We start from the raw sequence: 25,742 nt of genomic DNA on the forward strand, positions 1-25,742 counted from the left end.
TCTATGAGTGTTCTTGGTTATAAATACAGCGCTTTACAGTTATAAAACAATACGTTTTACTGTCATGAATCAGTTCAGTAAATCGTTCCCATTTTGAAGTTTTTATTTCCCCTTGTTTATACATTATCCCTTGAAAACCATTCTCTAAACAATACAGGTTTTAAACCAACATTTAATCAGACTAAACGAATGGACTAGTTTGATCTCGACTGCATGATGGACTGTTATTAGTAGAAAATGGGGTAAATTAACAAATACACAAACAAATGGGGTTATTTACTGATGAAAGGCTTCGATTTTTCATGCTAAGCTACATTAACGGTCATTAAACAAGGAAAAAGAATGACAAGACAGCAAAAAATTCATAGACAGTGGAAAATAATGACACATTACAGGACATAGTTCCATACAGATTGGCATATATTAACAAGTAAAATTATACAAAATACTTTTTTTTTTTTTTTTTAACAATTAAGACGTTTGGGAAAATATTTTGATTTATTTGTTATGAAGATCTTAGAGAAGGTATAACCTAGATGCATTCTGTCCCAAACAAATTTTAGCTAAGTTAATATACGTGTTAATTGCAGAAAAGCAAATAAAGAAATTGATATTAAATAAGTAAATAAATAATCAAATAAATAAAACATTGCATGGAAACCGACTTTACATAAATAAATAAAACAATATAATAAATATATAAATAAATTGTAATAATGTTAAGAGGAATCTTCTCAGAACTAAAAGTATAAAGAAGCATAGCTTGTTTCATTTTTCGTGCAGTCTAAGAATACATCTAAAAGTAAACAGCTCTAAAATGATATTGTATACACTTGTAATATGATGTTTGTACAAATGCAAATGAGTATTCTCAAATACAGGAGTCAAGCGATTTCTGTTCCAAACTGCTGCCTACAAGAACAACTGACTGACTGCAATGAAAAACTGCTTTAATAAAGAGAGGACCGGAATCCAAGCATTTACATAGACAGATGAATGACTAAAGAAAGTGCATTCCCCGCACTTCTGGGGAATAATACAACAAAATGAAGCCGAAAAAGAGAAGGTAAGCTGGTACACAGCAAGACTCCCACTGCATAGCTGTCAAATCTGTTTCAGATTTTACAAAGCTCCAGGCTCCTCTTCTCTTAGCGTATGCTGCCTTTTCCAAAGACTTTTGTAGCCGAGGGCTATGAATAAACTCTGTAAATAGTGGCAGGCAGGAGCACAACAACCCCTGTCATACAAAATCCTGTCGCTGGTAAAACCTGGAATGTGTCCAGCTTTGAGAACGGGAGTCTCATTCTTTCAGTTGCCTCTTCAATAAAAAAATAGCCTCTGGGTGAATGGCTGGTTGTTGGGGTTAATTCACTGGCCAGTCCAAGAGGGTTCAGCTCTAAAGGTTCCCACGAGGACATACAACATCACACCAAGTGGGGGTCGTTGGCAGGGCTGACAGTGAAGCGCGATGATGTCACTGGATTGGCCCCCACAGGCGACCTTGGTTTGATTGATAAATCCTCTTTCCTTTTTGATTCTTTGTTCTTGATGTTTGGCCCTGACGGAGAGAAAAACAAAATCAAGCACTGTGCGGAGACCAGGTCACATGTTCCTTGTGCCTCCCCAAACCATTTTATCATTAGGTGGTGCTCATAGCAGGTCAGATCCAACTCTTCAGGATTCATGGGGGAGCCCAAAACTTAAGTCATAGCTTTAAATGTGTCTATTTCAATATAAAATCTCCTCTAAAATCTTACAATGCCAACTAGCATTTGGGATTAAACTGAGGAACTATTAGTTCATGTTATCCCTTTAGTAAGGTTTATTGTAAAGTTTCTTTGCTCCTGATTGTGTTCATTGTCTGGCCAGACAGGTATAAATGTTCCTGTTTCATCTCTTTGTCAGTCATCTCGGTGTGTTGGTAGCTTTCGACTCGACTCTGATTTGGACCTCAGTTCATCAGAGGCTCCAGAGAGCTGCATTATTGTGTTCTGTTACACATGTTAATGTTTAAGTTTAAGTGATGTTTGGACATAGAATTATGGGTAAATAAGGTCCTGAAATTACTCTGGTTTGGTCCCTCAGACACTATCATAATTGTCCTACTGTTGAAAGCATCAACACTGGGACCATGGATGGACTACTGAGGAGCGGTCAGACTGTTTAACACCAGCATCATGTAATGTAGCTCTGTGTTGATGCTGTCTTTCTCAATTCAACATCATAAACCCACTTTGTCTTGCACTACTGTTATCAGTGCTAAAATATGACCACATTATCCTTTTCACCTGGTGCAATTCTCTCTAAACATTCTCTATTTATTATCCATATTGGCAACAGTACTTTTCTAAGTTATATATATTGTGCATATACACAGTCCTTGTATTTCTCAAGTGCAATACCACACATGTCATTAGGAGTTTTCTCATAAGAATATTAGCAATAGTACTTTTTTTATGGCAGTAGGATTTACTATTTTTTTTCTAGTCTGTACAATTGTACATATACATAGTAGTTTTTCTATTCTGTACCCTCTACACTTTTTTATTTTGACCTCTTTATGCCAATGCGCTTACTCTGTCATACTTGCTGACTGTAACGACTAACTTTCCCTGGTGTGGGATCAATAAAGTCTAATCTTAATTTAAATCTGAATCATGTCTCCAATATAAACTAAATACTGAAGTGCAGTTACAGTTTTTAAACCAACAGCAGCACCTGAGAGCTCTGGTTCACCTGCAGAAAGTCTGGGTGTCTTGCTCCTGTGTGGAGGGTGCTTCACGTGCCTGTGCCCAAGGGCCAGCTGGCTCATACTCTGTTCATGACTGTGACACATGTGCCTTCAATAGTGCTGATACATGCAGTAAGATATTATCAACAAACCAAATACAAGTCAGGAAATAAACTAATAATCTATAGCTATTAATAATCAGACTGAAGCAAGACAAGACAGCTTTTGGTTAAAAATAACTCAAAGGGAGCACAGTCTCTTCACTCAGCGCTTTGAAGTTTCAACTCTAAAGGCTACGAAGGATCGTGAAAGCATCTAATTTTGGAGTTTCTGCATTTCTGTCTATGTGCAAGGCCCAAAGGAAATTCTGAGCCCAAAGTTTCATTATTCTGTGAAATGAGGTGATCAGTGTGCGAGATGGAGAGAGGAAGTCAAGAGAGCAAATGAAAATGTGTTGGGAAACACAGCTTAGGCTCGCATTGTTGAGCGCGGGATTTATGTCCCCGCTCAGTTCCACATGTCACAGTGTCGAGGAGGATAATTATAGAAGATTAATTCTGGCTGCATATTTGGAGGGGAGATAGCTGAACTGAGGGTTTTCCGAGTAGGTGGGTGGGGATGAGTTAAAGGCTGTCAGATTTTATTACGTCATCCTCCGGCCCAAAGTGGGGACTGAGTGATAATACATGTTTAGAAAGAAACATATTTCAGACTTGTGCGCATTATCTTTATAGTGCAGCAGGCTAGCAGCTTTGTGATGCTGCATTTACAGAGCTAAATGCTAACAAGGGCATGCTAACATGCTGACAATGCTGCTGATGTTGAGCAGGTGTGATGTTTGACATGTTCACCATCACAGTGTAGTGTTTTAGCATGCTAACATTAGCTAATGAGCACAAAACACAACATTCAGCTGAGGATGATGGGGACGTGGTCATAAGCATTGGACAAATTTTTTACCTGATGATGGTGCCAAATTAAAACTTATATTACAATTCATCAGAATTTATAGAGACAGGAGATATTTCACTCAAAACTATAAATGTTAAGGTGGTGCAAGAGGACAAGTCAGGGGATCACCAAGTCAGTATGATTCGTCCTCTGGAGACCAATAATGCCTGTAAATAATTGAATGGCAATCTAACCAACAGTTGTCACCTGCTCATTCTGCGTCTCATCACGAAGGTGAGACGTGTTTGATCTTACCACGCAGATCCAGCTTGGTGCTTTTGACAGACACTGGGTTTGGACTAGTGGGCGCTGAATTGCTCAACTCATTGGTTGGAGTTTCCTGTTGTGATGAAACAAAGGAGTGAGGCCTCATTTTATTTCACCAAACATCTCTCATCAATCAGTTTTTGACAGTGAGGCAAATACCTGATCGAAAAGATAGATCGTGACATCATCAAAAAAGGACACATTTCTTCCTCTGTCCTTCTCTCTGTCCATCGGCTCCTTGGGTGATTTCAGCAGACTCCTCAGCCCGACTCGTTTGTCCACGTCTGTTTCTGTGACGACAATCACCCTACGGGAGCTTTCGTCCTCCTGCTCATCCTCCTCCTCATCATCAGGGTCACTTCCCGGGGACAGACCTCTCCGTCTCCCGATCCGATTTCCGATCGCACCGTCCCCGAATCCTCCTTTACCGGTGGGGGTGAGGGGAAGAGTCAGAGCAAGAGGAGGGAGGGCAAGAGACAGACGAGCTAGTTTTGCTGTGAAAATGAGAGCAGGGGAGAGTGTTTTTCACAACAAGGACAGGAAGTTAAATTTAATAAAATATATCACCTTTCGTAGATCACTGGCATTAAACCAGAAAGTATTATCACTAATAGCTTTGTGTTTGTTCACCTCATCAGTCAGCAAATTACAAATCAATGGAGAAACAAACTTTGACACAACAAAAATAAGTAAAACCGTGTGAGAAGGAGTAACTAACTACTCTTAAAAGGCTAGAAACTACTGAGATGTACTATACATCTTAGTCTATCTAACTCACAGGTCTCAAACTCATTCCACAAAGGGCCGAGTGGCTGAAGGTTTTCTTTCCAACCAAGCAGCAGCACACCAGACTTGACTCATTTCATTAGCTGATCTCAGTCTTCAGACAGCTGACTGGTCAGACTGCATGCTCTTGATTGGTTGGAGGAAAAACCTGCAGCCCTTTGTGGAATGAGTTTGAGACGCCTGATCTAACTCCATATAAAATAAAAGGCCATGTATGTCACTTTGTATTCAGTTATCTCAGTCAATTAGCATGTGTGCAACAAGACGGTACCTTTCATTGCTTGGTTTGCAGTCATCTGAGGGGTTGTGACCTCAGGTTGTTCAATCACAGTGAGTGGCTCATCTTTAGTTTCCTCAGACTCGGTGTGGGGCTGAAGGCTGGGGGAGCTGTCCTGCTCCTCATGGCTACAACAACAAAACATTTAATTATAACGCGAATATTAAATGCCGATATTTCTGGTTATATTTGTGCAGGTTTTGTAATATTCGTCTTTGCAACTTCTGCTGCAAACGCCAATATGATGGAACATAACAGGCCTTCATTTGTAGTGGCTTCAGCTTTGAAAAAGTACAACTCTGCAGTCCTCTGAATCATGATGGAGATTATTGAGATGTTGATTTTCAGTTGTTTAGATGTTAATTTTTTATTGGTGTACGTCTGCACTGAAAAATCAACACTACTGAGCGCCTTTAGTCACTGGGATGAATTTTGTGAATAAAAGACAAAATCTCTCAGGACTTTGAGAGCTCAATAAGATAACACCAGATCTAAGTAAGCGAATTTGAGTGAACTGACCCTTTAAAATAAAGTTTGACTGCTTTAACACGTAGTTCAGGATCTGGTTTGCCTTCTTCATACCTCTCATCCTCTGTTTGTTCTTTCACTGTGACCAGCTCATCAGAGCTGTTCTCTGTGATTTGCTCCCCCCAGGGCCGGAGCATCACCGTGTCTTTCACAGTTGACCCCCAAAGCACATTTGTTTTCACATTTTCACTGAGGGAGAACTGCAGCCTCTCCTCACACACCTGAAGCAACAGAAGAAAACAATGACGAGGGGTGAATAAACTCAGAAAGGTGATATAAGGAGCACTCTTAAGACAAATCACAGGAAGACTACTCACCTGCATCATGAGGCCATTCTTTGTTGTCATCTTGGAGAGAGATCCCTGGTCTTTGACATCAGGTGTTTGGCCTGGGCACCTGAGGTCGTCATTCCTCTCCTCTTGAGGTGACAGTCTGTCCTGAGAATCCAGGATCACGGGCGGTGCAGACTCTGAGAGTTTATCAGAATTATCAGAGAGCCCGTCCTCCTTCAAATCCATCTTGCTCCCCTCAGGAGAAGAGGAGCCACGTATCTCCTCGCCTGTATTGCTATCACTGTCAGTGCTGCCCTTCTGGTCAGGTGTTTTCTTCAAAGACTCCAGGAGTTCAAGGTTCCCCAGAAAAAGGTCGCCCAGTGAGTCCTCCTCATCCCCAGATATGCAGCACAGTTGCTCCAGTTTTTCAAAATCCTCCAGGGGCTCCTCATCCAAGTCTTTCCACTCAGAAATCAGTAATTCCGGGAGATTGTTGAGGGGAACTTGGGGTGAAGATGGGGTGGCAGATGATGTTTTCTCGAACTGATTATTATGTTCATCCTGGTTTTCTATGTTGGGTGTGAAGTTGCTCTCATCGGCCAGTGTTATATGCACAGAGGGGAGGTTCAGATTGGCTGAGATCCCTATACTCTGAGTTGTAGCAGGTGGCTCTGAGACATCTGTGTCATGATCCGGGGAAATATACATATCTGTCTCAGTTCTAGTAATAAAGTCCTCTAGATTAATGTGACTAATAAACTCCTCTGCCTCTATAACAGATGGTGGTGGACTAGGAAAAGAGTCATCTAAGCTCTCCAATTTATCATCTTGCACATCAAGGTCTATGCTTGGTGGTGGACTAGGAAAATCTACTGAGCTGAAATTGTCTACCTGTGGATATGACTGATCTAACTCGTGCATATCAAGGTCACTGGGACAAGAGATGGGGTTGGATGGAAGGGACATGTCTCTGCAATCCTCTACATTCATCACGCTCACTCTCTCTTCTATGTACTGCCGAGCCAGCCACGGTCTCATTTCAGCCTCTGAATCGAAGTCTGATTCAACATTTTCCAGGTCTGGAAGGTTCACATGAGGAGCTTCGGTGATGCAAATAGATATATTTGAGCTTTTATTCTCTAATGTGTGACTGCAGTCGTTCTCTAAATTAGAGCCGGTGTCTTTGTCAACATGCTCAGCTGACGCCTGCTCCTCTATTTGGATCTTGCAGAGGTGATTCTGAGGCCATCTGTTAAAATTTTGATTCTCCTCTGTCTCTGTGGAGTCTAGCAGACCTTCCCTGACTGTCTCGTTGTGTGACGAAATCTCTCCTTTCTCCAAGGTCTCCTGCTCTGGGATTTCAATATTCTCTACTTCAATATCTGATATGTTCCTCGTCGGGTCTTTGTTAACGCTGCCAATTTCTCTGAGGTTCTCAATATTTTCCTCCTGTTGTATGTCCACCACTCTGACAGTCCGTTGGCCATCATTAACTTTAGAGTCCCACTTTTCCTTCAAGGCAAAATTACCAGCAAGTCCCTGTGTTTCATCATTCCAGGTTTCCTCACAGCGTTCCAAGACAGCAGGGTGAGGTTCACTTCCTGCAAGTTCATCGTTTTCTTCAGTCTCCCAAAACTCCTGACCCACAACAAGCCTCTCCCCTACCTCCCAGGCCTTATTATTGAACCCAGTGAAAAATTCTGACCTCAGTTCAGTGTCTTGACACCTCCTCTCCGGAGAGGCCCACTGGTCATTTTCATCAGGCCACAAGCGTAAGTCCCTTGACTGTGAAAAACGGTGGCAGTCAAACTCTCCCCTAACCACACCAGATGCTGTGTGTTCTTCATCCTCCTCGAGGGCACTCCATAACTCTTTAGTTTTCACATCCAAGCCCTCGCAGGAGTCTTTATCCACATTGTTGGCAGAGTCCATTTGCCTTGCTGCTCCTCTCAGGGGTGACTTTTCCTTCATGGCGTTACTCAGCTCGGCGGCAGCCAGCTGTTTCTCCGTCTCTGTCGTGACCTTCCTGTCCTCGCTGCTTTCTGAGCAGCGCAGGTTTCTCAGGCCCAGCTCGTTGTGGTCAAGACCAGACCTCTCATCACGTCGCTCAGGCCCTTCAACACCCACATCAGCCCAAGAGGGACACGTGAGGTCACTCACTTTATCATAGACAGGCTTCCCATCATCACTTGGCTCAACTACTGACAGAGTTTCATCGCTAAGTGTGGCATCAGTGGTTTGAATGCCGTACAGTTTCGATAATCTTGACTCACGGTTGTCAGCTTGTGTTGGTGTTACAGATTCCACAGTGTCATTTCCACATTTGAGGGTGCTGAGTGCAGAGAGATCAATATCCATCTCTGTAGCACTTGTGTAATCGTTGTTGCTGGGCCTTAACACGCAATCCTTCGACTGGCTGCCAGATAGAGACTCAATCAAAATATTTGTCTCAGAAATGCTCCTGGAATGTAGATTTAAATCGTTCTCTGCAGAGTCTTGGTATTTGCAATCTGTTATTTGAGAGATGATGCCATCTGTGAAGTGATTGTCTATCGGATACCCACCGCTGCGTGGGAGCCCTTTCAGTGGCTCATCATCTAAATCTGAGAACAACTTATCAATGAAGTCAACGCAGTCCTTGGCCTGAGGATCATCACACAGCAGCGTTGACTTTTTGCTCTCGTTTGGGAAAATGCCAGAATCATCTCTCTGTGTTGACTCCAGCCCTTTGTTTAGAATATCTTTGTCATCACCTAAATGAGAGATGGCATTTTCTGGAGCATTTTGATATACAGTACTTGTTTCGTCACACATCTCAACAGTGGTCTTTTCTCCATTTTCACTTTTGTTGTCTGACATTTGTATGCTGTTCCTTAATGGGCTCTTTTCTCCCGCCTCCCCCTCCTCCTCAGTTTTTTCCTCTATTCCTGTCAACGTCCCCCGATCCCCTCCTCGACCGCTGCTCGGCCTGGAGGCAATAAGTCCATCACTGCTCCTCCTGTTCATCCCGTCCCCCTCCCAGTCACTGTCTGAGAAATAGGCAGAGTCTCGATGCGGTGTTTCATTTCCCAGAGCTCGCCACCCGCTGTTTCCCGCTCCTCCTACGCCGCTCGTCCACGAGTCACTCGGTGTGAGGCAGTCGGTTGAGTTGGAGGTCATAGGTGACAGGACCGAGTCGGTGGGGGTGACAAGTGAGACCTCAGAGGATGCGTCCCAGTCTGGAGTGGTTGGAGTACCAGCAGGAGGGGGTGCCTTCTGACCAATGTGATAGTGCTTATCGTCACCGGTGTCATTGTGTTGAAGTAAATTTTCCCTCTTCATCTCGGCAAAGCTTTCATTGTTATTTTGAACACCCAAATTTTTCTCCAAATCATCACGTGCTGTGATGTGTTCAGAGTCCACTGCAGAAACTTTATCTCTGTGGGACATTTCTCTGTCAGGATTGGTCTTTTCACACACTGGATCTCTTTTCTCTGGGCTGCCGGTCTGTGGGTCTTCTTTCATTATCTCACCATTCCCTATGACAGCAGTCTTTTGACTATCTGTGTCATCTGAACATAGCGATTTGTCCTCGCGCATTAGCACAGTGTTGGATTCTTTAACACTCTTGGTGGAGTCAGCAGGAGGATGCTCTGTTAGCTCTGTTTCCTCTCCTCTGGCAGGCAAGGCAGGGCCATCTGAACACTCCTCCACTTCTTTCTGACATGCAAGTGTTTGGTTGTGCAGAAGACCGTTTTTGGGCATGATTTCTGAAAACACAAACTCCCCAGACTGGCAGTTGTCAGCATTGCCTCCTTGGCTGTCCGGTTTGAGAGGCTGTTTATTTGATCCTATATGAAGGACTGGGATCTCAGGTCTCATAGAAATCTTTATCTCGCTCTTTTTGGCACGCTTGGTCACTTGGGCGTAGATGGCCTCAGTTTGTGTATCATCTTTGCCCTTTGCTCGCATGGAGCTCTCTGACTGAAATCTGATGGTCTGAGCAGAGTTTGGGTCAATGCATATGGACTCATATTCAGGAGAAAGTGGAGTAGGGGAGCAAGATGAGTCTGCTTCCTTTTTGTTTGCGGCAGTGTTTTGTCTTGATATGATTTCAGTCAGGAAGGTCTCTGCTGATTGGATCTCCTTCAGGAACTCCTCTCTGGTCATTTCTGTTCTCCGAGGCTCCTTCTCAGTCCGCTGTTCAGACTCCTGCTTCCCGGTGGTGATCTCAGAGAGCAGAGAGCGGGATCTCCGTATACCCTTGGAATAGGCTTCCTCTGCCTCTGTGTACGAGGGAAGGCCTGAAGCACAGACGTAGGGCCGCAATCTGGATCCTGCAGGATAGAGGTATTTTACTGGATCACTTTCTGATCCTGCCTCCACGTCTGTGTCCATCCTTCCTGTGTCGATTTCTGTGAGGAAAAGATCCCTCTGGAATGATTGTTTCGTGACTGTATTGTCCTCATCTGCACCTGTCCTGTTGTTGTGTTTCTCTGGCCCCCATGACTGTCCCGCTGACCCCAGCTCTGTGATCAGCGACTGGGAGCGGCGCATCCCTCTGTTTGGCAGCATAAAGTTGCCCCATCTCTCTCCATCTCTTTTCTCCGCCTTCTTTTCCTCCCATGAAGTCTCTGACTTGGACTCATTAGACTCTGTCACACTGGATATCTCTGTCAGAAACAGATGCATGGGGGATTTCTTGGCAGCGGCCACACGCTCTGCCTGAAGTTCAGCATCTTCCTTCCAGATGGTAGGGAGGATGGTGTCAAGGCGTGACTGAGTCCTTTTCATTCCCCTGGAGAAGAGCTCTGCACAGCCTGGGTCTGCATCTTCAGATAGGCTGGAGTGTGTGACAGTAGTCCCACCGCTGGGTCTCTCAGGGGACATGAAGGGAGAGTCATCCTCATCTGAGTAGGTGGGACTGGAAGAAGACTGTCTGTCGATCAGGGGGTCTGTGGGCTGAGGGCGGGGTAAATTGCGATAAATAGGGCGCAGTGGGTTCTCTCGACGAACAGGGGAGTCAAAGTCTTTTGTACGAGAATGTGAATTCTCCTTGGAGTTGTGCAATGATGTTAAGTGCCTGCTACCACCCTCTCTGTCAGACAAGTCACAGGATAGTGGGTCTCTGTTGGATCTCTGCATCTGCGGCTTTGTGTATCTGGAATAAGCGTCTGCTGTGTTGTAGCTGGGGCAGCTTCTTTGTGGTTTGGAGTGGGGAGGGAGAGGCGGAGGACACATTTGAGGAGGTTGAGGGTAAATTGGATGGCTTGATGGCGGAAGGGAGGGGGAGAGGGACGGGGATGGGGGTAGAGTCTGTCGGGCCCGATGGAGTCCCAGGTGATCAAAGGTAGAAGGTGGGCAGCTGCTCATGTGATGGGGGTCCGTTTCAATTTTTCCAGTGATGGTGTAGTGAGGCAAACCTCTATATCCGAGCGGAGGGGCAGGGAGAGGGCGCGAATGAAGGTGGTTGGCTGATGACATGGACATAGAGCGAGGCTTGGGAGGAAGGACCGGGGCTTGAGAGGTCACAGACAATTTTTTATCCGCCTCACTGCTCTTTCTCCCCTCCTCTTCATCATCATCCCCTAGATCGACTACTGAGAAGTCGGTCACTCTGCTTGAAGTGTCTCTGAATTCAGCCACACCTGTGCTGGGCACCTGAAGCTGAACCTCGCTTGATCTGACAGTCTGGAGGCCCTTTCCACACTTGTCAGAGGAACAATAGGGGACTCGTTCTTTTCCCAGCATTCCACTGCGAATCTCCACCAGCTCCATGTCTCCAGGGCAAATGGAGTCAGAACGGAAAGAGGAATGGGTCTTGCCTTTGAGAGTTGGCGACTTGTCCTGGGGAGTGTGCTCCTCTAATCTGATGTAGTACTCGCTGGCAAGGGAAGGGCTGCGGGCGCTTATCACTGGGACCACAGTGGGAGTGTCCAAAGATTGTCTGTGGTTATTGTTCACAGTTGGGATTGGCTGAGGAGGAGGAAGAGGTTTGTAGCCTCGTCTGGCATGAGCCTTTTCCCAGAAATACTCAAAGTTCAAGCCTTTGCTAGTTTCAGTGACTGTCAAAATGTCATCTAGTTCAGAGGAGGATGGGGTGATACAGTTCCCCACAGGGTCCAGCAGGGGGTAAGAGTTGTCTCTGTCATCCCTGCCGTAGTCTCTCTCCCTTTGCCGCTCATTTGCTGCAGTCTGGAAGGCAGGTGGACGGAGTAAATCCCAGCGTCTTTCAAACGACTCCTCGCTCTCCCCTCTCCTTCCTCTGCCCTCCTCATATTCTTCATCCTCTTCATCTTCTTCCCCGACACTCCCCCTCGCCATTCCTCGCTCAGCAGCCAGGAGGGAGGAGAGGAGGAGGAATATCTCCGCTACAGAAGGACGTTGAGATGGAGGTAACCAGCAGGACTGCATGATCTCATACCTGTAAGAAGGAGAGAAAACAGAGGAGGTAAGTTTTGAGGCACATTTACGGCACAACTACGGCTCATTAACATGATCATCATTTCTGCACAGTGCACTTAGTGGGTGAGCACTGACCAGTAGTCTGCATGGGAGAGTTTGAGTCTGGGCTGGGCCAGGGTGATCTGTCTCTCCCTAATGACGAAGGTCAGCACCTCATCATCGCTCAGGTGTCTGTGGGGCTGAGAGCCAAACTCAAACAGCTCCCATATAACCACCCCCAAGGACCTGGAAGAGAAAGAAGATGCGGTGATAGTGAGAGACTTCACAGACCTCTTAGGTTTTGTTATGTAACGCTTTTATAGCAACACCTTGTTTTATACAGAGCTCTGAATTCCAGGCAGATGAGACTAAGAGGCACAATAAGAAACTAGAATTATCACCTTGCAGTTGTATGCCTCCTCCAACCCGTCATGTTGTTGTTGTTTACATCCATATCTGTCCAGATTTGTTTAATCTATGCAGTGAAGACTTGGTAGGAATTTAATAAAAGGTATTAAGTGTATTTTTTTTTCTTTTTTTTTTTTTTTTGGTGAGTTAGCAAGTTAGCACTATGTTGCTGTGTTATTCCAGAGAACCATTTCCAGTGAGAAACATGCTGTCTTCACTGAGAGACTGTTTTTCCAGAGGCGTACTGAGGACTGATAGAAAGCTTCATCACATGGTGCAACGACAATCACGTGAAGCTCAATATCAGCAGAACCGATGACCTTCTGGTGGACTACAATGACTCAAATATGGATGTTGCTGCAAAGATGCTTCAAAGATCTTAAACTATAATTTCCTTTGTGAAAGCAAATAGTGCTCTTTCTCTACTTGTGTGTGTTGCTCTCAGAATGTTTTCTTGTTGGTTCATTCAACAAAACATTAGATTGAAGTTTGTAATATCAGAGCCTAAGGGTTCAGTCCAGCTTGGGCTCTTGTTCCTTCATCACTCCCTCTAATATTACTGGACCTGGCACTAAGACTGCTGACACACTGATGGAGGTCACACTGACTGTGTTAAGTATTTGTTTTATGATTCTTTTTGGAGAAACATTTCAAAACAGCTGCCTTTTTGTCTTCAGTTTCACTCGACAGTTCAACATTTTAAAATTTTGGGACAAATCCAAGCTCTAACTGAGACTACAAACAGGACATTATCTGATATTGGTTTCACAGGAGAATATGAAAACCGATGAGATAAACAAGTGTGATCACAGCATTAACTGGCCATAACTAGCCCGGCTCATTGATGCTGATTTTTCTGCAGCTATGTATATGAACAGCTTACAACATACCACACATTGCTGGTCTTGGTTTGGTCAGTAACAATGAGAGATCCTCTGTACTCCTCCAGCAGCTCAGGAGCGATCCAGCGTAGAGGGATCCATAGCTTGTCTGGAGTTAGGTAATAGTCCTCCTTCAGAAAGATTGCCACAAGAATTCATTTCCATTAAGAAAATTATGTCATTATACATATTATTTCAACTGAAAAGGGTTTGAAAAAATGGTAGCCCACATGGTTAATCATGCACTTATGTTAAATACAAGCACAGACCCACATACCTTATAATGGTTGTGTGAAAGGCCATAGTCGCCTATCCTAACTGTGAGGTCTGAGGTTAGCAGGCAGTTTCTTAAAGCCAGATCACTGCAGAGAAGAGCACATCCTCCCAAAATCATTCAGATTCAACAGAGAGACACATTCTGAGAGATACAATTTCATTTAAAGAGATCCTGATTATGGACCGAGTCATGACTGACCTGTGGATGTAGTTGTTTTCATGGAGATGCAGTAGACCGGACGTGATCTCAAAAGCCATTCTCTGAAGAGTCAACAGGTCCCGTGTGGGGAGGTCAGGGGTCATCCCATCTGACTTCCGCTGGGCTCTCAGATACCTCTTCAGGTCACCCTATTTGCACATCACAACAATATGGCAAACAGCGAATTACAGACTCAAGTGGAAGATGAGATAATGCCAGTTTGGCTGCGTTTGTGCCAAGTGTTTGTGCCCTACCTCTAAAACAGAGATAAAACTTGAAAGAAACACCACATAGCCGAAGAGGATATTTGTGACTTCTGCAGTAAATATGTCCCTTTTTAGGTGTTTTCCATCATGGAGCCTCAAAAGCAGCAGGGGATTTGGTAATGAGCTGCCAGCCTTTCTATTAGTTATTTGGGCTTCAGGAAGGGCAAGGAAAAAAAAGAGGACCACATAAAAGGATGAAAAACATCCGTGAGGAAAGGACAATAAGAGACTTTGTCCAAACGGATAATAGCAGTCTGTGAGGACCGCAGTGTTGTTTGGCTCCTCTTGCTGTCTTGCTATAATTGATCTGCTTGTGTCTTTGTTTGCCCTGAGAGTCCACTCATATGGGTTTCTTAATCAGTCAGTGATTAAGCCAGCTGAGGGGAGGAAAGCAAACCGATTGTAGAGATGCAAAACCTGTCCCTGGAACATTCATAGTTCTAATCATTTATCATTTCTGCAGCAAATAATATGGAGAGTTACAGACATGAAATGACATTAAATCAAAGAGCAAATGAAGTAAAAGCCTCAGAAAAAAAACAAATAACTATTGTTGTAACTACAACACAATTGAAAAACTGCTGCAAAGGTGAAACATATGCTGATTAACAGCATTTGTCAGTAGTAAAAGTGATATGCATGTTCAAATGACCAGTATGTACTCACCAGCTGACAGAACTCCATAACCAGGAGGAATGGGATGCTCTCACTGCACTGCCCCAAACACTGAAGGATGTTGGGATGTTTAAGGCTCCTGATGGGAGAAAGACAAAACCAGATAGACAACCACAAAGGTGCTGGTTGTTGAAAAAGAACAGACAGCCCTGTCCTGCTTCCTGTGTGTGTGTGTATGTGTGTGTGTGTATGTGTGTGTGAAAGACAGAGGACAGCCAAAATGCTGCTCAGATTCAAACACACTAAATAGGTTGGTTCAGTTCTCATCTCATCTCATCTACCTGCAGAGACACTGCCGATCTAAGCACACAACAAAACATCAAAGTGAGATTATGATCTTTTCAAGAAAACATGCCACATTCTTCCTCTTGAAAAGGGAAAGTCATAAGCAAGAAAACACACCCTTTTTCATTTCCATACAGCCTGACATGCTCTGGTATGACCAGCAGCTTGTGGGGGCAATGTTCATACAGTCATTTCAATTACTTGTACACTCTTCTCTGCTTGTGCTACTATTTTGCTAACTTTACTATTAGCCCCTAACCATCAGCTGAATTGTCACGTAAGTGTTCCAGCAATTTCTCCCACCTGTAGGGCTCAGACTCAGCCAAGAACTTCCTCTGCTCCAGAGGGCTGGCACTGACACGCAGCTCCTTCACCACGGCCTGCGAGGAGCTGCAGTCACACAGCACTTCAGCCAGGATCACCTAGTAGAGATCGATGGACAATAATATGGAAGAGTGCCCAGGAGAAGGAGACTGGCAGTAAAAGAACTGTTTTGAGTTAAGACTCCTGATCTGGTCAGTAGCCAGTATTAACAATATAACAGAGCAAAGCATGCTGTAAGAGAGAGAATCTATGATGTGCGTCATGTTTAATACGAAAACACAATGATATCTGAATGTGAGAAGTGTTACCTTTCCGAACCAGCCATTTCCTATCTCCTGAAGGTAGTTTAAAGTGTGTCTTTTGAAACACTGAGACTTGGAGTCTGTCAAATGGAAGAGATATAAAAAAAGATCAGGGTCATACAGACATTGTCATTGGATGTTCTTTCATGCCATTATATCTCCCAACAAAACAAGAAAATGACTTTGAAACTGATTCGCTCTGGAGGAAGATATCATTTACAGTGCTGCTCATTGGTACAGTGAAATACAAACTACTACTGCCATCACCCAAACACTAAAAACATGTTTTAAGACAAATAGAAATGTGTAACACGTTTAACTACTGGACACAAGATGTTGCTTACTTCACTGAACAGCCCACTCTCAGTGTGGGAGGATTCAAGTTCCCACATCACACACGTGTAAGTTACACACTGGACCGCGATTGGCGGGTTAGTTGTCACAAAATCCTGATCACATCTTTTAATGTTCACATTTAAGTTCAGCACAGAGAAACTTTCAGCAGCTAAATGTGAAAGCAGAGTTTGTGTGTGTCAAACTCTGCACAGGCATCACAAATGAAGCAACAATAAGCAAAACTTTAAGCCTACAGTGTGCTGAAACCAGCCCCGTCTGTGGCCAAATGTCCAACTTGTCCTGTTCATACGGCGCACTGATGCAGAATTTTCTCAGATGATAGTTTCCACTCCACTGAAGTTCAGAAGCGGGCTATACACTCGCTTTGAGACCTTTAATGGATCCACATCAGTGACTCAGGCAACAGACCCTGAGGGAGTTTACTGCAGGAAAGCTTCGTTGTGAGAGATTTGAAGCTGTGCTCAGATGAGAGTCGGAGAACAGGAGAGTGGTTTCAGGTTGTTACCTGCTCCATCCTGCAGGGCGGGGCAGTTGGGTCTGTCTCTGACTGGCAAGGTGTAGACCTCAGGGAGGGAGGGACATGACGACAGGCTGTCCTCCTGGATGGGACTGGAGCCTCCAGAGCACTCCTCCCCGTCTGCATTGTCAAACTCCTGGTTGAGCAACAACAGCACAGAAAAATCATATTACGGGCATGATTAGAAATATAAAATAAACTGTATGCTCACACTTAATAACATGGTTGGATTTAGCAGTGACTATCAAGGGCAGACAATGAGAAAGCAGCCAGTCTGAACTAATGACACCCTGTCTGCCAGCTCAACAACAACACTGTCAGGTCAAACGATGGAGGCTTAGTCAAGATTCGACAGAGAGACGATTATTGACAATTTCTTCTTCATTAAACTGGAATAATTGACTCCTGTCTGCATTTCCATACAGTTAATCAAGTCAAACTTATATAAAAACCATACAGACATGCACAAAAGGTGTGAATAAACAAAGAAAGCAGAGAGAGGTGAAGAAATCTCTTACATGTTGAAGACTTACATTGAATCCCACTCCTCCTCTCTTACAGCACAGGCAGGTCAGGAGCAGCAGAACAAAAGAGACGAGGCCCGAGCACGAGATGAGGATGACGACGTAGGGTGGAGGAGAGAGGGATGCAGCCCTGGATTGAGACACTGAGAGGAAGACGGGGAAAACACAAGGGAGGACAGGCTTTAATACAGGGATTCGGGGTATTTGTGTTCATTAAGGGGGACAGACTGTTGGGTTTGACTCAGTGAGAAGGAAAAGAGAGACTTCACTGAATCAGAAAAGTGTAAAATCTTGTTACATAGATGTTTGGTTTAGAGGGAAACCATTGGAGCGTTTTCTTAGCGGCAGGTTTGGGACACAGTGGAGAACCCCAATGGACAGCTTGCATCAGGGATTTGAGGGGGGAAAAAAGCAGGAAAAGAAACTAAGTTCAAGATAAAAAACGACTGTCTGAATCAGTAAAAGAAAATAGAGACTGGAGTTAAAGTTTTAAAGTGGGATAATATACCATTCCAGTAAGGAAAAAGCATGGGGGAAAGGGGAGATATCAGAAATGGCATTCCACTCAGGAAACACAGTTAAGAAGCAGGGGAGGGGTGGCTGGAGCTGTCATTTGGGTAAAAAGGAGCGCTAATTGGGAAGGGTTGGAAACTGGAAAAGAATTACTCAAATCAGGAAGGTTTACTACTCAGGTGAGAGAGGGAGGGATCGGGACATTTGATATTTGTACCTCAACGTGGTCGATTGTGGGAAGTGAACCATCTGTAGAAAAGAAAAGGGGCAGGGCAGGGTGGTTAAATACCCTTCAGGTATTATCTCGGTTTCATTAAAATACTGCAGCTAAAGTACGTCAAACATTACATCATTTGACAAGAGAGAGGAACAATGACACCTTGAAACAGTCAGAAAGTGCCCAGCTCGCGCTCATCATAGTGAAGGACACATGTATTAAATATTAACATTAATATTTAAACCATACCTGACAATATATGAGCTTTATCTTTCTAGTCTGTGTAAACAAAGCAGCATTTTAGGCTGCAAGAGTAACATTTGCAAGGTGGTAAGTGGGATTTCTGCACATGTAAACTCATGCACTCTCCAAACAAACCTATGAGGCTGCATTTGACTGACATTACAACTCATTAAATACATGTGAAAAAGTTGTTAACCTGAAAAAAAAATGCTCTGTTACAATGTCAAATAACTCTAAGCACGAGAAATAATGAAAATGCATTCAGGAAAATAAATATATTAACCCCCAGTGGGTTACATAAACAGTGATACTGAAACTGTGCCATAAAATTTATGACTTACTCTGTGCTGTCTTAAAATATCCCAATTTCAGTCTGTGTCGCTCACACAAATCCAAAAATACATTCATTCATCAGGTCATGATATTGTAAACACTGCATACATAAATTTCAAAGCATGGTTAATAATTTACCGTCTTAATAAATATTGTAAAAAGAGATGCAGCGTTCCACTAAAACCTGACATGAAGTGACATTTGCTCTATTTGCACGATAAATATGTGAGCTTCATTTCAATTAGCACCTTCAGCACCTTTTGTTGTCTTGCCTTTGTCTCGTTGTTTACAAAAAGTTGCAACACAGTCAGAACATGAGTCGCTTGTTTCACACATCCTGAGCGAAGGTAAATAAAGATGTGTTCAGCATGCAAGACCAGCTTCCTATCAAAGTGTGGGCTGGCGAATGCTCCAATCTGTTGCTAACAAAAGAAAACTGCTGCACCTGATTCCAGGAAATGAAAGAAAATCAGTCCTACATGAGTTTTAACCCCTGAAACATGCAGCTAATTAATGATTATAATTGCTGATCATCACCCTGCAAACCAGGGGCCAAATATGAAAACCAAATGACCCCTTTGACAGTGTGGCCCCTTAAACATTCACCACAAACATATAACTGGTGGCTCCAGTCCCGATGCACAATTCCTGAGCAGTGCTATTCTTTCATCTTTCCCTAGACAGATGTCCAGACAGACACTGCATATAAATAGGAACCTAACACAGGGCCTTTTCCACCAGCCCGGTGCCAGCAGCTCTTATCAAAACAATACAATGACTGCACACATTACACAAACACAACACTCCGCCAGATCTTAGGGGGGAAGAAGGCATATTCACATTGAGAAAAATAAAGATGCCAGCACTGGTTAATAGGCTATATAATCTCCAGTGTCTCGCGGAAGCTATTTATAGTCTAAATATCTCGCACTGGACGACGATCTTACTCTGCTATTCATACAGTATATGCTGTTTTTAAATGCCATCGATGTGAGGCCTGAGATCGACCCCCCCCCCCCCCCCCCCCCCCTTAATATTTTCATCACTGCATGCAAATATGGTACCCTACCCATCACCAAATCAGCCTCGCTCCTGTTTTGATTAAACCAGCCACATACTGCAATAATAATTCGCATTATATCCCAGTCATGCAGGCTGATAACACAGCATCACCCCCCCTCAATGTAGAGAGGCCTTTTCAGAACTGACTACATCCCCCCTCTCTCCTCCTTTCTCCAGCATCACTGACAGGTTTTCAAACCCCCCACCACCACCTCCGACTCCGCTCACCTTCCCTCTGCGGGACTCCGAGGGCTCTCTCCGGGCTGAAGTACGACATGATCCCCGCCAGCGCTACCATCACCCAGCAGTGTGGCCGCATCGTCGCCGCGTCCGGAGCAACAACACCATCCGAGCGAGCGACGCTGCCGACTGTCGGTGTCCTCCTCTCTCCCGTCCCCCCGCCACGGTCTGTGCCGTCTCCGGGCTCACGCCGTCTCTGTCTCTCTCTCCCCCCCCTCCGCTTTTCTCCCGATAATAAAGAGCGTCTCCTCGCCTTCCTTGTTGTGCTCTCCCCCCTCCTCCCCCCCTCTCCTCTAATCCGCAATTAAACACGGTGTGTGAGATGCTCTTTTGTGCATCCTCAGTCCGCCGCTCGCTCCTCATACATTACTGCCTCCGTCTGTGTGGAGCGCTGCTGAAAACAACCACCCGCTATATAAATAAATATCTTTCCTTCTCCCCTCCGATTCCTCAGTGTTGGAGGGTAGTCTGTGTTTTTCTCCTCCGCCAGCCTACGTCAGACACACGGCGCGCATTGTCATGGTCCAGCCTGATCATCATAACGCTCCAGAAACGAAAATCTGTGGTAATATTCCCACCGGGAGCTGATGGCGTCCATGTGGTGCTGAGTGGTGGGTTTCTATTGATCTCAAATTGGATTTTTAATCTTTAAAGAATCACTTCTGTATTCATATGAGCGTATTATTTTTGGCATCCTATTAAATAACACAAATTACTTATTAATTGGTAAAGAGCAAGCCTTCATCACTTTATATACAAGAAATACACACTTTCTGTAGGTATATGATATATAAACATTTTTTAAATGTGCAGCTTTTTAGGTGCATCTAACCAAGATTAATGCATTAATGCTGACATAACAACAAATCATACCTTCATGAAGGTTGTCACGCTCAGTTTTTGTGTTCATCCAGCTTAATGGACATTTTGGAGACTGTAGTTTGGCTCGCTGATGTAATTGAGTCGCACTAAATAAGAGAAAAACTCAATACAATTAATCAGCACCACAAACCACAATTAGAGCAAAAATTTCAAAAACAACTGAACATTTTATCAGTCACGACATTTATTTCAGTGTATTTTCACTGTGTGGATCTGTAATATAATTTACAAGTAAATGTGAATATTCTGTTACTTATTGATGTAATATGTCCTTTCAACAGCAGACATTTTGATTTGTCACAGCAGGAGAAGATCAGGTTTTACTAATAGCATGAACATGGCTCTGTTCTTTTCAAGTGTCTCAGTGAGTCATGACCGTGTGACAGCGAGCCAGCGTGAGTAACACCGAGACCCTGAAACTGAGGCAGCTAAATGGAATTCAGCCCTCATTAATTTCACAGAGCTGAGTTTCTCCTACTCTGATGTCTTAGAACGAGTGTTATGAAATAAGGACGCAGGGACTTTCAGGAAGAACAAAGATCAACTTTTACATCAGGCATGTACTGTATGATCTCACCTAGGGCTGCAAATATCTTCATTATTGATCAATCTGGTGATTATTTTCTTCCACTGTTTCATCCATACAATACCAGAAAACAATGAAAAACAGTCCAAACCCCAAAAACGTCCAGCTGAGAGTAAGACATGACAAACAAAAGCATAAAATCCACACGAGAAGCTGGAAACTGAAAATGATTTGCAATTTTTATTATTATTTTTTTGGACGACTCATTGATTAATTGACCAATCGTATGAGCTGTACTCGCCCCAGTGTGTTCATTCATGTGCTATCACCGACTTTTGCACTAACACAAACAATTCTCACGGTCGCTCACTGAGTGTTTTCTTTGCTGCGAGCCTTCAAGCCCCCCGTGCAGCAGCCATCTGTCCTGCAGACGTGATGATGGGTGAAACTCAGCAGGGGCTGAAATAACTGCAGCTGGGCCTGACCTCTGGCCTCCATGCAAGAATCTCCCCTTCTGGGTGAGCAAAAAGAAAAAGTGGCCTACAAGCTGCCCTTTCATTAACTTAATGACAATAACAAGAGCGGGTGACAGGTGTGTTCTTAATGCCTCATACTGCTTCCTCTCTTTGTACACTGGCACTCTTTCCACGTTACCTTCTTTCTTCTTGGTCTCTTACATTTGCTTCATCAGGAAACACGCTCAAACGACCGATGAAGACAGTTCATGATTTTAATATTTCATCCCTCCAGCTGTCTCGATCCCGCCTTTGACGCTTTCGGGCAAGTTCTGGGAAGTATGCGCTGTTGTACGGCCTCTCCCTCTCGGTCATCTCCTTCCCCGGCTCCTTCCCTTTGCCGTTCCTCTGGTCGAGCAGGGCCTGGGCTCTCCTCCTCTCTTCAGCCTCCCTCTGCAAACGCTCTGCACGCAACCTTTCTATGGAGCTGGAAAAGACAGATTTTTTTTATATCTCTCCATGCGGATATTTGCGACATCATTGTGTTTTATTCCTATCATGACAGTCACACCTCAGTTACTTTCATTATCAGGAGAGACTCACATGAGGTCACAAGAACTTTCGACTATTGACATTGGTACAAAATGTCAAAGAAGCAGTTTTACATTTTGGGAAATACGCTTAGTAAGATGAGACGGACGACACTCACATCTGAATGGTAAATATGAAGCTACAGATGGCAGCTGGTTACATTAGCTTAGCACAAATACTGGAAACCGCTAACATGGCTGTTTACTGGTAACAAACTCTGCCTCCCACCTCCTCCAAAGCCCATTAAGTAATACATTATATCTCTTTAGTTTTTATCTTTAAAAAAAAGAAGAGAACGCCGACAGTTACGGCAAATCGTCATTTTCACACATTAAACAGAATATAAGATGTAAGTGAGTTTTAGAGGTGCTAACATTATTACCTTCATACAGAGCGGGGCTAGCTGTCCCCCTTGTTTCTCATCTTTATGTTATGATAAGCTAACTGGCTGCTACAGACACAACAGTGGTATTGATCTTTTCGTCTAACTCGCGGAAAGAAACCAAATCGCCAAATTTCCCAAATTGTTGAACTGTTCCCTTAAAACCAGAGAATCAAGATAAGAGAGCATAAGATAAATAAACTATGAGCTGAAACGGATCTACGATACGTTATCGTTACCTCTCTCCACTGCTCCTTTTTAACCCTTTGTCTCTTTTCTCCAGTTTCTTGCTCTTGTGCTCTTTTCTCTCCTTTACAGCGAGGGCTTTCTTCATATCTCTCAACGGATCCAAACTGTCTTTCAATCTGCGATCCTTCTTCTCTTTCTCCTCTTCACTTATTCCCTTCCTCTTTTCTTTTTCTTTCTTCTCTTCTTTTTCTTTTTCTTCGCCGGTCTTCATGTACCACGGAGTGACTTCAGAGCCCGGTTGGGGTCCCAGAGAAACAAGCAAGCCGATGGCTCGTTCCTGCTTTTCCTGGAAAAAAAAAACCGACAGTGAAACGGACAGTGATGAAAAGACGCTGTGTGCTGACCGCAGTGCCAAACAACTGTTTAAATCTTCTGAATGTGGAAAAGGGTCAAAACAATAAAACTGTTTTAGTTTGGCTAATATCAGAAAGTTGACATTTTCTGAGATGTGATGATAAAAATGGATCTTGGCCTTATTTTTTAACACTTCGCCCTGAAATCGTGTCTCCTGTTGAAGTATTTATGAAAATCTCCGCCTGCTGCAGTTTTTCTCCGCTCTCGTGCACCATCTGTTTACACTGCTTGTACGCATATTGTCGCTGGAGTGCATCCAGAATATTATCTGCTGCCTGGCCGCTTCCACTGACTTTAAATATCTGATTTGTGTAAATCTGACTGGCACAGAATGATATATATCTGCCACAGGTCACTGATCGTGGCTGATCATGCTGAAAACCAACCAATTCCGGTCACCGACTGATCAATCAGTGCATCTATATTCAATGCAGCAGCATCTTGACATTAAGGTTGTGCAGGAACAAGTGCTGATGGATATACAAGCTACAGCAGGCACTTGTTTTTTTCTGGAGCTTTCAGCCACATCTTGAGGCTCAGATGGAGTTGATCAGTCAGATCAATAGTTTAGTTGTCATCAAAAAGAGCATATCCCCTAAATCCAAACATCAAGCCATAACAACTAAACATCTCCCTGACAAGTGAGCAAACTCTGTCCGTTGATGAAGGTCACAAGATGTCGCTGAGAGCTCTGGAAAAACCTTACCATGAGAATAGTTTGTCAAAATCTAATGTGATTAAATGTACTCATTTATGTCAGCATACTAATATGTAAATTACTCAAATTATAACTACAACATCCTATTTAAGCATCTTTGTTATTGCGACCATCAGAAATTATAACTGAAAGAGTTCAAAGATGCAACAAACATCTGTAAAGGAGACAGAATGCCCTCAGTCTCAGGTAAGACTAACCAGAGCTCACCCTTTCAAATTAAAACGCTTATATCAATAAAATCAAGGAAGAGAGACGAAGAAAACAGAAAACAGTCACTGATAACTGATCAATCAGATGCTGCCTCATCACCGATGAGACGTTTGCATGTGAACATTTCAGTGCCGTCACCTTTTCATCCTTCTTTTCTTTGAGATACTCCTCATTCCCCTTCTTCTCCGAGGACTCCTCCAGGGGAAAAAGATTTAGATGCTCCAGAGCTCCACTTCCTCCGCCCGGTTCATCTTCATCACGCCTTCCTCCTTCTGACGGAAGAGCAGCTCGGGCTTTCCTCCTCAGATACTCTGTGCGTGCCTGTGGAGATGAACACTCGTTAGTCCAAACTAAATACATAAAGAACGATACAGGCCTCTTTGCAATTGTCATATCATAGGTACTCCATGTCTGGGTCTCCTTCTGTTTCAGTCTTGTTATTGATATTTTGATTGATAAAGTATAAGATTAAGTTTGCAATTAGCTTGTATTGATTCCCAAAGGCACACTTAAGAATTATTTATCATGTAATGTACAGTCTGGTCCAAAAGCCTGAGTATACAACTCAGACTACGATGGTTTAAACTCTTTGACCAGTTGCACTGCTTATGCACTTCAGTGTGTGCTTCTTAACATTTGACTTAACGTGTGTTTGTTTAACTTTTATGTTTAAGGGTTGTGGTGTTGGAGGTGGACTCTCCTTTTTGGACACTATGAGACACTGTAGGTCTGTGCAGTAACTGTTACTCATCACTCTCAGCAGGAGCTACATCATCGTCATCATCCCGGGAAATAGCGTGACAACATCAGGTTCACCTCTTGCTCGGCACGCTCCACGCGACGCTTGGCTTCGCGCTCTTCCTCCGCTGCTTGGGCCTCGTCCCTCCGCACGCGAGCGACGTTGTCTTTGTTGCGGACGTGCCAGCTCTTCTTTGGGAGGATGTTCATTGTTGCTGTGGTGACTGTCGATACTGTTTGTTAGCAGTCAGCTAGCGGAGCAGGCTAGCAGTAAGCTCGGTCAAACACTCGGTTTATTCCTAAAACCGTAACGCTTGTAGCACGACCAAGTGGGGCAATGAGCAGGGCTAAAAAAACAGATATAATATGACGACATAAATAAAGAAATCCCACTGTTTTGGTATTTCAGTCAATGTTAGTCGACGTCCCTTTTTGTAATTATGCTAACGTTAGCCGAGGTTTGCTATTTTCCAACTTAACGCTAACGTTACACTTTAACGATAACGACACCGTAGCGAGCAGAGACATTTAGCCTGCTTCCTGATAACAAGCTCATCATTTCAACAGCTTAACATGGAGAGAAAAAAAGAAAAATAGGACACAAATACTGTCACTAACTTGCTGTACTTGCTCTGGCTGTCTGGCTGCCCACAGGAACAAGTTGATAGAAACAGGAAGTAAACAGAACACGTTTCCTGCAACACCACAAGTTTGACACTAGAGGGGGCTATAAGTCCTCTCATTTTATTATGTAAAAAGACAACGTGACATACAACTCTG

The 25,742-nt window shown here is 43.8% G+C and overlaps 2 protein-coding genes across 2 annotated transcripts; both read right to left on the reverse strand.

The window, feature by feature from the left end:
• Positions 1 to 85: 85 nt before the first annotated feature.
• lmtk3 (lemur tyrosine kinase 3) lies at positions 86 to 20,309 on the reverse strand. Its single transcript, XM_070966102.1, has 16 exons — positions 19,846 to 20,309; positions 17,259 to 17,392; positions 16,714 to 16,861; positions 15,858 to 15,931; positions 15,529 to 15,647; positions 14,932 to 15,019; positions 14,000 to 14,148; positions 13,802 to 13,886; positions 13,534 to 13,655; positions 12,332 to 12,481; positions 5,858 to 12,215; positions 5,595 to 5,761; positions 5,007 to 5,140; positions 4,109 to 4,443; positions 3,938 to 4,022; positions 86 to 1,558 (listed from the first exon to the last, which is right to left on the reverse strand). The coding sequence occupies exons 1-16, from the start codon at positions 19,934 to 19,936 to the stop codon at positions 1,425 to 1,427; spliced, it is 8,373 nt and encodes a 2,790-aa protein (XP_070822203.1). The 5' UTR covers positions 19,937 to 20,309; the 3' UTR covers positions 86 to 1,424.
• Positions 20,310 to 20,903: 594 nt separating this feature from the next.
• leng1 (leukocyte receptor cluster (LRC) member 1) lies at positions 20,904 to 25,645 on the reverse strand. The gene is made up of 4 exons (XM_070967161.1): positions 25,041 to 25,645; positions 24,363 to 24,545; positions 22,933 to 23,228; positions 20,904 to 22,207 (listed from the first exon to the last, which is right to left on the reverse strand). The coding sequence occupies exons 1-4, from the start codon at positions 25,170 to 25,172 to the stop codon at positions 21,988 to 21,990; spliced, it is 831 nt and encodes a 276-aa protein (XP_070823262.1). The 5' UTR covers positions 25,173 to 25,645; the 3' UTR covers positions 20,904 to 21,987.
• Positions 25,646 to 25,742: the final 97 nt, after the last annotated feature.

The sequence above is a fragment of the Chaetodon trifascialis genome, chromosome 7, assembly GCF_039877785.1.
Source record: "Chaetodon trifascialis isolate fChaTrf1 chromosome 7, fChaTrf1.hap1, whole genome shotgun sequence".
Taxonomy (NCBI): Eukaryota; Metazoa; Chordata; class Actinopteri; order Chaetodontiformes; family Chaetodontidae; genus Chaetodon; species Chaetodon trifascialis.

Coding starts and splice junctions, on each gene's coding strand:
- lmtk3 (XM_070966102.1), bottom strand. CDS start 19,936: ATGCGGCCACACTGCTGGGTGATGGTAGCGCTGGCGGGGATCATGTCG. Junction 13,656..13,801: donor TTTCACACAACCATTATAAG/GTATGTGGGTCT, acceptor ATCTTTCTGAAG/GAGGACTATTACCTAACTCC. Junction 5,141..5,594: donor GAACAAACAGAGGATGAGAG/GTATGAAGAAGG, acceptor TTGTTGTTGTAG/CCATGAGGAGCAGGACAGCT.
- leng1 (XM_070967161.1), bottom strand. CDS start 25,172: ATGAACATCCTCCCAAAGAAGAGCTGGCACGTCCGCAACAAAGACAAC. Junction 24,546..25,040: donor TGGAGCGTGCCGAGCAAGAG/GTGAACCTGATG, acceptor TCATCTCCACAG/GCACGCACAGAGTATCTGAG. Junction 23,229..24,362: donor AAGAAAAGAAGGATGAAAAG/GTGACGGCACTG, acceptor TTTTTTTTCCAG/GAAAAGCAGGAACGAGCCAT.